At 44.2% G+C, this 12710-nt stretch overlaps 1 protein-coding gene across 7 annotated transcripts in view; it reads right to left on the reverse strand.

The window, feature by feature from the left end:
* Fam193a (family with sequence similarity 193 member A) overlaps nt 1-12710 on the reverse strand; it is a 143486-nt gene extending 130776 nt beyond the window's left edge. For all 7 annotated transcript variants that reach the window (XR_010040918.1, XM_063230366.1, XM_063230364.1 and 4 more), the window contains exon 1: nt 12278-12710. Coding sequence is in view for 6 of the 7 variants with exons in the window: in XM_063230366.1 (XP_063086436.1) it covers nt 12278-12481 (204 nt within the window). In the remaining variant the exon portion in view is untranslated. The remainder of the gene's footprint in view (nt 1-12277) is intronic.

A 12710-nucleotide genomic window follows, 5' to 3' on the forward strand; every position in this document is an offset into this window, starting at 1 on the left:
CATGCCTATAATCCTAGCATTTGAGGAGGCTAATAAAGCAAGAGGACTGCTGTGAATCCGAGGTCAGCATGTGCTGCATAGTGAGTTCAGGAACAGCCTGGACTACATAACAAGACCCTGTCTCAAAACACAGAAAGAGAAAGAACCTTTGTAAAACACCAGGCTAAGTAATGCATGACTTTAAAACACAACTGAGATGTTTCTTTCCAAGATGTTCATTTTAAAAATATCGGGGCTGGGGATTTAGCTCAGCGGCATAAGCGCCTGCCTTGCAAGCAGGCAGTCGTGAGTTCGATCCCTGGTACCGATAAAAAGGAAAAAGACCAAAAAAAAAAAAAAAAAAAAAAAACCACACATTTTAAAAATATCTTTCCATGTAAGCGCCTGCCTGACAAGCGCAAGGTCATGAGTTTGATCCCCAGTACCAAAAAAAAAAAAAAATCTTTCCAGCCAGGTGTGGTGGCACAGGCCTGTAATTCCCCACCCTCAGGAGGCTGAAGCAAGAGGACCACTGTGAAATGGAGGCCACCCTGTGCTTCATAGTGAATGCAAGATCTGCCTGAAATTTAGAGTGAGATCCTGTCTTAAAAAAAAGTCTTTTGGGGAGGGGGTGGGAAAAAAAGTCTTTTTGTCAACTGTAAAGGCTATATACTTTCCTTCTCTAACTTTTCAAGTCAAGACAATTGCTAGGCATGGATGAATCCCAGACTAGTAAAATGGATCACAGATACACATTCTGTATCGCAGCACAACACATAACAACTCACTGTTGGAAGTGGCCTGCATGTCCATCAACAGGTACACAGACAAGGAAAATGTACTGATCACATACAATGGAGTTCACATACAATGCTGTAAAGAAGGATTAATGAAGCATCTGTATGCATCTTGAGATCATAATGTTCCATGAAATAAATCATACACACAAGCTTAAGTATCACATGGTTTCTCTTCTGTGAAAAAACCAAAGTACAAACAAAGAGCAAAAGAAAACTTAATGGGAAACAGAGAGAGATCTGCAAATGGAAAAGGACCAAGAGATGGAGGGGAGGAAGAGGAGAGCAGGGAGGGAAAAAGGACAAAAAAGAATGAAGATCTGTAAAGCGTATGCACCAAGTACTCATGAGATAGTACAAATATATACTCATAAACAGTAACACTGAGCACAGCATGATGGTGTATGTCTATAATCCCAGCACTCAGGAGGCTGAGGCAGGAGAATCACTGCAAGTCTGAGGCCACCCTGGGCTACACAGTGAGTTCAAGTCAAGCCTGAACTACATAGGAGAGCTCAAGAAGCACACCAGGCCACAGACAGTTTGAAATGCAAATCAAGTGGGTAACACTTTGTAAAATTCAGTGTCTTATTTAGAAATACAAGCACTGCCCTGCATGGGGGCACATACCTGTAGTCCCAGCACTTAGGAGGCTGAATCATGGGGTCATGAATTCAAGCTGGCCTGGACTATATAGCAAGTCTCTTAAAAACAATCAAACAATACACAAGTACTAACATATTCCTCCCATAGCCCTAAGGATCATCATGCCTACTCCCTGGAAGGCCTCTGCCACACACCACACTTCAGACATCACTGTAGGAGACGATGCATAACCACTGATAAAATGGGACACAGGTTGCAATCACAGACCCATCACAAAACTACCAAGGACTTTCAGGATTACAAATATAGCACAGTATCCTTAGCTGACCTGCAATCTTCAGGCAAAAATTCTTTGCAATAAATTAGCTCAGTAAACAAACCCACAGAGCCTGTATACTATTCCATTATATAGAAAGAACTCAGTCTCAACATGCACAAGCTAAACTCACAGCTGAGTACAAAGGTCTTGAATCATCATCCTGATAAGTATCTATGATATTAAAGGCTTACTGATCTATTTGAGTTCCTAAGTATTATCAAAAGTCACCAGCATGTGCTACTATACACCAAATGAAGTCCACTTTTGAGACAAAGAACTGAGCACAGGCCTATAATCCTAGCACTCTGGGAAACTGAGGCAGGAGGATCTAAAATCTGAGACCAGCCCGAGCAACTTAGTAAGACCCTATCTCAAAAATTAAAAGGACTAGGGGATGTAGCTAAGTGTGAAGGCCCAGGGTTCAACCCTCAGTGCTGCAGGGGGCACAGGGAAGGCAATGAGGAAGCGGAAGGGAAGACAGAAGACTCAAAATTTCCATCCTAAGGAAAATAACTCCACAGAAAAGGAAAGGTTCAAGGCCCAGAGAAGGATAAAACCTCCCATGAATTCTGAATTGAGTTTCCATAAATTAACAGACGTGATAAAATCTAATGATTATGAAACTCTGCAGAGCTTGGGCATGGTGGCATGCACTTGTAATCCTAGCACTCAGGCAGCTAAGGCAGGAAGACTACTCTGAGTTCAAAGCTAGCCTGGTCTACACAATAAATTCAAAGCCAGGCCAAATTACACAGCAAGACCCTGTCTCAAAACACAAAACAAAAAAGAAGCTGCGGTATAGGATTTTTTGCAGGGCACTGGGGTACCAGGACTCAAACTTGGAGCCTTGCACTTGCCAGATAGGTGCTGCACCACTGAGCTACACATGATAGCTAGGATTAACTTTGGGAAAAGGATAAGTGTTTTCTTCCAAATAGGAAAGCAAGAAGACAAGCGGTCCCAGAGAAAAGGGAGAAGGGTACATCAGCAGGGGCTCCCCTGAGAAGTCTGAGCCTCCAGCATGAGTGCCACATGAGTGCTATGTGATGAGCAAGCCACAATGCAGCCTACACAACACACTTGAGGGCTTTGTGAAGCTCAGTGCTGCAGTGCTCCCCCACCCCCGCGCACACACGTGTGTGTGTGTGTGTGTGTGTGTGTGTGTGTGTGTGTGTGAGAGAGAGAGAGAGAGAATGTGTGACCTTAAGTCCCATTCAGAGAGAGAGAGAGAGAGAGAGAGAGAGAGAGAAGAGAATGTGTGACCCTAAGTCCCATTCCCAGAAGCCTAAGCACTGTGAAGGAGCCAAGGACAGGAGGCAAGGGAAACCAGAAGGGAAGAAACGACCTGGCTGGGGGGGAGGCCCAATCCCTACAGGGTCAGCACATGACCTCCCTCGTCCAAGAGAACAGCAGTTTCCAGAACAGAAGAGCAGGACACACTATGCAGGCCACACTGTGTGAGCAGCATAAAGGGGACTACCAGCCCGGCGGCCTGGCAGCTGTGACAACAGCAGTGGACAGGAAGGCAGAAGGAAGCGAAGATAGAAAGAGGACTGCACCATCACATGGCCAAGGAGCCAGCCAGAGGCTGCTCACGCCTTCTCCACTGCCATCTTCACCAGAGACCAACGGTCAACTATTTCTAAAGGAAAACCAGAGACCATAGTCAACTATGAACAGTTAACAGGGTTACTGAATTTTAACATAAAAATAAAATTGCCACCTGAATACTAATGAGTCTTTGCAGGATTCTTCTGAGGAAAATATCTTTTTGTCGTAGATGAAAGAGCTAAAAAGAATTAAAATTAAAATGCTAGCCACTAAATCAATATGGTGTCCTGGATTAGATCCTGGAAGAGAAACAGATTAGTGAAATCCAAATAAAGCCTGTAGTCAACACTACCACACAAACGTTTACTTTTTAAATTCTGACAAAGATATTGACATTAGGGAAAGCTGGCTGAAATATATACAGAAGCTATACTGTGAGCCTGGTGTGGCTCATACCTATAATTCCAGCATTTAGGAGGCAGAGGCAAAAGGACTGCTCCAAATTTGAGCCTAGCCTCACCTGCATAGTGAGTTCATGGTAGTCTGACTCCTACCCCTAATCCTGTCTCAAAAAAACTAAGAAAAAAAGAGGCTGGGGATTTAGCCCAGCAGCACAAGTACAAGTACAAGGTTATGAGTTTGATTCCTGGCAGTGGGAAAAAAAAAACACTAAGAAAACAAAGAAAGAAAGCATACTGTGCTAGTGCCCTTTCTGTAAATTTAATTTTCATTTGTATTTCTTTTTTGGCCAAGTTTTCAATGTATGACTTTTTCCCCCTTGAGATGGCATCTTGCTATACCGCTCAAGCAGGCCTCAAACACCCAGACTCACATCCTCCCTTCTCAGCCTCCCAAGTAGCTGGAATTATCTAGGTGCACACCACCACACCCAGACTGGAAGGACTAGAAATGCATAATATGTACCTAGAATATGTGCCTAGAAACTACAAGGCTTGAGTTTAATCCCATATGCATACACACACACACACATACACACACACAAAATAAAAAGCTTATTTTAAAAATTCTGCACCATAATAAGTTAGATTCTCCAATTTTTCACTCAGCTACAAACTGTAAGTAATATCACATTCAAAATAGACAAGAAAACAATGTCCTTCACCTGACATAACAACCTGTAAATATATGTGAGGGAACAATCTCATTCCATTTCCTTAAAATAATAAGCAAAGGGCTGGGGAGTTAGCTCAGTGGCATAAACGCCTGCCTGGCAAGCATGCAGTCGTGAGATCAGTAGTACCAAAAAAAATTTTTTTAATTAAAAAAAAAATTAACAAGCAAAGTATAATACAACAAACATCAACAAAATTACAATGCAATTTAGAAACCAAAACTGAATCCTACTGCAAAAAACAAAGTACATGTTTCATGGAGCCATGAGATACAAGGTATTTGTGTCTCCATGTTAATGTAATCCAGCAAGTCGGGTTACAAAGCCTATTCCATCAGAAAGCCCAGTGAAGAGAACAACATCTGATACAGTGTTCACTGAAGCAGCATCCCTTACTACCACTGGACAAATACTCAATTAGTAATTAAGCCAAGAAAAAAGACCTCAGGTACATTTCACACACACATGACAATTTAAAATGACTAATAAAAGTTAATTAAGCAGCTGTCTACCAGAAAAACTTAGTCTGCTGGGCATGGTGACAATGCCTGAACCTAGCACTTGGGAAGCTGAGGAAGGAACACTGTGAGTCAAAAGCCAATTTGGACCACACAGTGAGACCTTGTCTCAAAAAAAAAAAAAAAAAAAAAAAAAATCAATGAATGAAAAGAAAAAAACAAAATCTTTTCAAATAAAACAATATTTATAGTTAAAAGTAAAAAGATGAGGGGCTGGGGATTTAGCTCAGCGGCATAAGCACCTGTCTTGCAAGCAGGCGGTTGTGAGTTTGATCCCTGGCACTGATTAAAAGAAAAAAGAAAAAAGATAGCCAGGCATAATGGCACACAACTCAATGCCAGCACTCTGGAAGGCTGAGGCAAAAAGACTGCACCCTGGGTTCAAACTCCACTACTCTCTTCAAAGAAAAACAATTGGAATAGCTATATTAGTGTCAGACAAAGTATTTTTCAAAGCTCAGAATGCTACCAGGGATAAGGGGGAGATAAGTGACAAAAAGAAGCCAGGTATGATAGTGCATGCCTATAATCCCAGCAGTTATGTGGCTGAGGCAGGACAATCACTGGGAGTTCAAGCCCAGCTTGGGCCACAAAATGAGTTCAAGGCCAACCTGAACTGCCTTGAGATAGTGAAATCCTATCTCAAATAGACAGAAAAAAGGAGCTGGGGATATAGCTCAGCAGCAAAGCGTCTGCCTGTTTGATCCCCAAAGCCCCCCAAAAAGAGACAGGAAAAAAAAAGATAAATGACAAAAAGAAGTCAATTTACCATGACAGCAAAACTGTGATGTACCAAACAACAGTCTTACATGAAGGGAAAATTAAACCATACATTAAGGAGAAATCAACAAACTCACGTTCTACTTAGAGACTTCAACTCTCCTCTCTTAGCAATTTAAACATACACACACAAAAAAAATTCAAGAATATTAAAGAGCTAGTGAAATTTTGATAAATTGAGGGGCTCTGACATTCAGAAAACATTACTCCCGGTAATGGCCAAAAGTACACTTTTAAAGTGCACATATAGGGCCAGGGATTTAGCTCAGTGGTGCAAACGCCTGCCTGGAGAGCATAAGGATGAGAGTTCGACTCCTGGTACCAAAAATAAACAAACAAACAAATAAATATATGAAGTGCAATGTCACATTCACTGAGACAGATCATAAAACCTTTAAATATTTTGCCAGGCGTGGTGGCACACAACTGTTAGTCCCAGCACTGGGGAGGCTGAGGCAGGATTGCCACAGGTTCCTCTTGCCTCAGCCTCCCCCTGCTGCGGTTACAGGTATCACACACATACACACATACACACACCACTCGATCAAAGATGAACATGGCAGTGAGTGCCTATACTATATCTGGGACACTCAGGCAAGAAAATCTAGCAATTCAAAGCCATCCTGGGACAGCATATAAGGACCTCATCTAAAAAAATCAGAAATCGTATTTTACTATATGCTAATTTCTAAAAATAAACATACATCATTACTACTTGAGAGAAGTGGCTGGATGAACCTGGTCAAACCACATATAAACTCAGCAATCCCGCTTCTCAGTACACACCCAACTCAAACAAGGGCTCATGCCCACCAAAAGACATATACAGGAAGAACAAGATCAATTCACATCAGCCTTAAAACTATCTAATGTTCATCAATATCAGAATGAATAAGCAGTGTAAAATTCACATAATGGAAAAGTTACATGCCATGAAAAATGACCAAATCCTACAGCAACCCATACGCACTTCAAAGGTAACACCAAACACTAGCATAGAAATCTCCCTTTATATGGATTTCAAAAATAAAATCCATCAATCAGCTATGGTGACACATACCTGCAACTCCAGCACTCTTGGAGGCTCAGGCTGAAGGATCCCAAGTTCAAGGCCAGCCCAGGCAATTTGGTAACTAATGAAGATACTGCCTCAAAAGAAAAATTAAAAGGGCCAGGCATGTAGCTTAGGAGCACAGTGCCTGCCTGTTAAGTGCAAGGTGCAAGGTCCTGAGTTCAATTACTGATAGCCAAGACCAAAAAAAAAAAAACAAAAAAAAAACAAAAAAAGACACCTAGAAAGAAAAACTTTAAGAGTTGTGATTTATCTCAGTGCAAAGATCTGATAAAGCCTAACAGCAGTGGAATACTATGAAAGGGAACATTCTGGGGGCACTGGAAATATTCTCTGTATCTTGATATATTTGTTACATGAGTATAAGCACACATAAACAACCCTGAGTCATGCCAATTAAGGAGACATGCTTATGATTTCAAGCACTTGGGAGGCTGAGGCAAGAGGATCTCAAACTGAGGCCACCTGGTCTTCACAGACTTCAGAAATTGGCCTGAATTGGACTACCTGGAAAGACCTTGCCTCAAAAGTAAATAAAGGGGTCAGGGATTTAGCTCAGCTGTGAGTAAGTGCCTGCCTAGCAAGTGTGAGGTTGTGAGTTCAATCCCCAGGATAAAAAAAAAAGTAAATAAAAGCTAGGCGTGGTGGCACTTGCCTATAATCCCAGCACTTACCAGGCCAGGATGGGCACCACAATGAGTTCAAAGCTAGCTTAAATTGTATATCAAGACTCTGTCTCCAAAAAAATACTACTAACCCACAAAGAAGTGCCCTATAGCTACTACACTTCTAAACTTCGTGTAGTAAATAATTTGTTTTAAGTTAAACCACTTAATCATAAACCACTTGACATTCTAGAATTTTGTTCAACCTACTTCCTCTGGTCTGGAAAGCAACTGTGAACTAGAGTTACAACTGAAGCTCATTTAAGCAGCACAGCACTTTTTACTACCAGAGAAGACTGCTACATGTATCCTGACATGCCCAAAGAGCTATGATCACACGAGGGTGATTCACACAGCAATCACACCATCTGAACTCAGGATGCATTATGGCGAAGAAGTCTCATGTATATTAATCAGATTCCTCCTGCCTCCATTTTTAGCAATAAAGAGACTCACTGTTTTGTTTTGTTTTTTGATACAGGGTCTCAGTAAATAGCTCAGGCTGGCCTTGAACTCACTAGGTAGCCTAACCATCTTCAGACCCACAGTAACCCTCCTGCGCCAGCCTCCAGCATGCTGGGATTACAGACATATACTACCACCCTTGGCAGGGACTAACTTTATTACAAATGTCCCACAATCACAGGCTTGTCTCTCTGGATTTATAATTTTAATATCAGCTTGAAAATGTGCTTTGACCCCTATACCAAACAGCATCCTTTTATAAATGTCTTACAGCATTACAAAAATAGCCCTAAATTCCCAGCCCTCCATGAATGTAAATCATATGTAATATGGTATTCCAACAGCTACTGACACAGGCCAATTCCTAACAACAGAGGAATTCTGGATTTTATAAAGAATGCATGTATGACTTTACTTTTGGACTTATTCAGAAAACATAGCTCTGGTGGCAAAAATAATTTATATTTTATATATACCTAAATATTTAGCTGCCAAAAGATAGAAATGGGTTGGAGATATAGCTCAGCAGCACAGCATCTGCCTGATAAGCATGAGATCATGAGTTTGATCCCAGTACCAAAAAAAAGGCTTTTGGCCAAGGATTTAGCTTAATGGTGTAAGCACTTGCCTGGCAAGCGCAAGGTCATGACTTCAATCCTAGGTACACACACACACACACACACACACACACAAAAGTAGAACAGTTCAAATTAGTTTTATTTGAAAAAGGAAAAATATCAGTAATACCAAATTACAAAAGTACCACTCACCTTTCTGTTCCATAAGCACACAATGTTCACTGTACAAAAGCCCTAAAAATTGAGGCACGTGCAAAAGGAAAGAATAGACAAGGCCTCCGCATGTCTGCTGCAATGCACTAATATATACCCTATTGGACTGCCCTATGCAAATACACACACACACACACACACACACACACACACACACGTACAAATGCAAAATAATTCTATGTATTAAGATATGTTTCATTTACCAACTGTTCATTTCTGGGTAGACCTGCTAGTGTCAACACAGTGCAGATCCCACGAGACCATTAGAGAAGGGCCAGTCTACACCTGTGCCCAACATCTTTATCTGCACATTCTAATTCTCCACTGCAAGGTGGGAAAAGCTGCATCAACAGCACCCTGACTAGGATTTCAACAGAGTCCCTAGGAAAGTCCAGCCCAACCTCCTGAGAAGTATCGGGCACACACAAGCACTTACTGCCTGCCACCAGGCACCAATCAGGCACCTGCACTGCCTCTGCTGATTCCTTTAACAATCCTAGGAGGCTGCACAGGCTGACCCCCTGCCCAAACACAGTCTACCAAATTTGCATGCTCTACTCTCTGTTGTGTTCTGGATCATTCTGTAATCTGTGCTTCACACATCTCTCTGTGGAAACCACTCATATGTACAAAGTCTTGGTGAGAGCGGTCCTGGGTGTAACCTACAACACTTCCCAACACACGGGGTGGAGGGGCTGTGATGCTTCCCTCTTACGGCCCCACCAGAGAATCAAGATGGTGCTTTCTCTCTTTAGTCACTGTCTGGTTTGGTGACCCTCTGTGGAGTTCAGTGGACCCTGTTCAGGATTCAGCTTCCCTGAGTAACACACAGCCTGGACAAATTCACTGTTACCTGCTCATATTGTTTTAAAGTATCTGCTTTGCACCATGCAAGGTAATCAACACAGCTCCCCTACCTATGAGAAAATAACTCAGAGCCTGCAAAATTACATTAAGACTTTTTGTAACCCAGGCTGGTGTCCCACATCTGTAATCCTAACACTTCAAAAGCCTGAGGCAAGAGAATCACAGGTTTAGCCTGAGCTTAACCTGGGCAACTCAGTGTCTTAGTGAAACCCTGTCTCAAAATATAAAACTAAAAACAGGGTGCAAGCCCCATATGGTGGCACACACCTGTGATCCTTGTACTTGTAAGGCTGCAGCAGGAGGATCGCTGAGTTTGAGGCTTGCCTGGATTATACAGTGAGTTTAAGACCACCTTGTATGACAGAGCAAGAGCCTATATCAAAAAGCAAAAAACAACAACAAAAACAAATGAAAGTTTAAAATAAAACTAATTTTTTTTAAAAGCACAGGTCAAGAGGGTTGGGGATTTAGCTCAGCGGCATAAGCACCTGCCTTGCAAGCAGGCAGTCGTGAGTTTGATCCTCGGTACCGATAAAAACGAAAAAGACCAAAAAAAAAAAAAAAAAACCTCAGTACAGTGAAATAGCTACAATAAGTTATTTTATTTTTATTTTTAGTATTTTACTAATGAAACTGAGCAAAAAGATACCAAAAACTATGGGACTATAACTCTGTAAAACTTTGTTTTATGTATTATTTACTGGTTATCTGAGGTTTTTTGGGTTTTTTTTTTTTGTCTTTTTCCTTTTTACCGGTAACGGGGATTGAACTCACGACTGCCTGCTTGCAAGGCAGGCGCTTACGCCGCTGAGCTAAATCCCCAGCCCCTTTGGGGGGGTTTTTTGAGACTGGCATTAATCTTGCAGTAGTCCTCTTACCTCAGCCTCCTGAGTCCTAGGTTTACAGAGAGGCACTACCACATTAAGCCTGAGTATGAATACTGTAATTTTACCTAACATTATTTCAACTAAATATTGCAAAGTGAAAGGAACTTACTAAAACCTGGAGTGATATGAAAGACTAAAGCAGTGATGGAGAACCTTTTAGAACTTTCAAAGATAACAAACAGCAGCTTGCTACACACATGCTGTAGGTTCACCACCATAGGCTACAGTAAGGATTCTATTGTATCACCAACCAGTTTTGTTTTATCAATAGAAAGAGATATATACTTAGTGGCACAGTAGCACACACATCCCACTTCCAATTCCAGCTAATCTGGCAGCTGATGCAGAAAGTAGACTAAGCAATTGAATATAACTCTGTCTTGAAATAAAAAGACTTGGGGATGCAGCAGGTAAGGCTCTGGGTTTGATCCCCAGTACGGCAAAAATGGGGAGTGGCTGGGGATGTAGCTCAGTGGTACAGTGCTAGTCTGGGAGTGGGAAACAGGATTGACCCCAGGTACTGGAGAGGATGAGAAAGAGAGAAAAATAGAGCAAGATGCATCACACCGTTTCTCTTAACATGAGACCCCAAACAAACAATCTAAAGAGCAAAATAAGAGACACGTTAAGAAACAAGGAAGCAAGCTGGGTAGGGATGGAAAAAAGATGGGAGAAAGGGAGCAGGGGGAATAAAGATAACCAAGTATTTGTAGATATCAATCCCCAAGCTGAATGCAATCATTATGTATCATACACATATAACAATAATTTTTTAATTAAGCAATTAAATAAAGGAATGGAAAGAAGACTATTTTTACATCCAATGACAGCAATCACTATTCACATTTCATTAAAGGCTTTGCTTAGGCAGACTTCCTCCCCCTCCTCCAGCAGCAGCAAACGCGGTGCTGTCCTTAAAAAGCCCAATGATTCAAAACCACAAGCCTCATCATTGATCCCAGAACTACAGCTGCTTCACTTGGGACAGGAGACAGGGCAACCTCTGAGACTATGACCCAGGACCCTAAGCAAATGCAACAATATGACTGCAAAGCAAGCTCCAACACCTGCACTTAAATTGCAGAAAACACCCGGGAGAGTTTAAGCTGAAACTTACACATACATGCCTGCATTTTCCTGCGATCTCATAGGCACCCATGCCATCTACGATGATCTGCTCTCACTAGGTGCGAGTCCAACACAATACTTGAAATTGCGCATAAAACAATGTGTGTCTCATGACTTGACATATAAATGTTTCCAAAGCTTTTTCTTCTCTAATTAAAATGTCTTTAAACCAACGCAACTTAAGAGTTCTAAGAATGTTGTAAGAATACAACTTGGGGGGGGGTATTTTTTTAGGAACCAACTCGGTCTTTGGACACGGTCCTACCAATCCTATACACACCTGGGAGTACCCATGGAGGCACAAGGGCGGCACAGTCCGCACGCGGAACCCAACTAAGAATGAATACTTTTCAATTCCCCAGTGCCTGCACCGCACACGGGCTCCGGTGCTCCAACGCCTGGGAAGGCGGGGGAGGCGGGCTGGCCAGGCCGCACCCGGCGCTGTCAGGCACCTCGCAGGTGGCATCCGCGCAGCCGCCAGAAACTTCCAGGGGGCACTTTCCGGTCGCGCCAGGCGGGCCCAGCTGGGAGCGCGGCGCGGCCAGAGAGGCGCGGGTCCGACACGGGATGCTGCGGCGCCCGGCCCGGGGCCCGCTCCCGGCCAGCGCCACCCTCGCACCTCTAGCTGTCAGCGCGCGGCTGGCCCGTTATCCGTCGCTCCTCGCGAGGGGGCCGCGACCGCTCCCGCCCACCCGGGACCCCCCCATACCCTCCGCTTACCTCGAAGTAGCCTCCGGCGGCTCCGCCCGCGCCCATGGGCCCGTGGGCCGCCACCGCACCGCCCAGCAGGCCCGCCGCGCCGCCGGGGCCCGGGGCCTGGGGACCGCGCAGCGCCGCCGCCGGGCCGGCCTTGCCACCACCCGAGCTGCCGCCACGCTTGTTCTTCCGACGCTTGGCCCCGCGCTTCGCGTCGGCCGGGCTCATGGCGGGCGGCGGGCAGCAGGCGGCGGGGTGCGGCGGCGGCGGGTGGGAAGGGGCGCGGGCGCGGGGCCGCGGGCGGCGGGAGGGCGGTGGCGGCGGGCGCTGCGGCCGACCGGCCAGGCGGGGGGCGCGGCGTGGGATCGCCTCCTGAGAGGACGGGCGGGGCGGCAGGAGCTCGGGCGGCCGGGGGTGGGAGAGACGACGAGTCCACCGGGCCGGCGCCGCCTCTGAC

This window comes from Cavia porcellus, unplaced genomic scaffold (genome assembly GCF_034190915.1).
Source record: "Cavia porcellus strain 051 isolate PalLab524CR breed Dunkin Hartley unplaced genomic scaffold, mCavPor4.1 scaffold_18, whole genome shotgun sequence".
Classification (NCBI taxonomy): domain Eukaryota; kingdom Metazoa; phylum Chordata; class Mammalia; order Rodentia; family Caviidae; genus Cavia; species Cavia porcellus.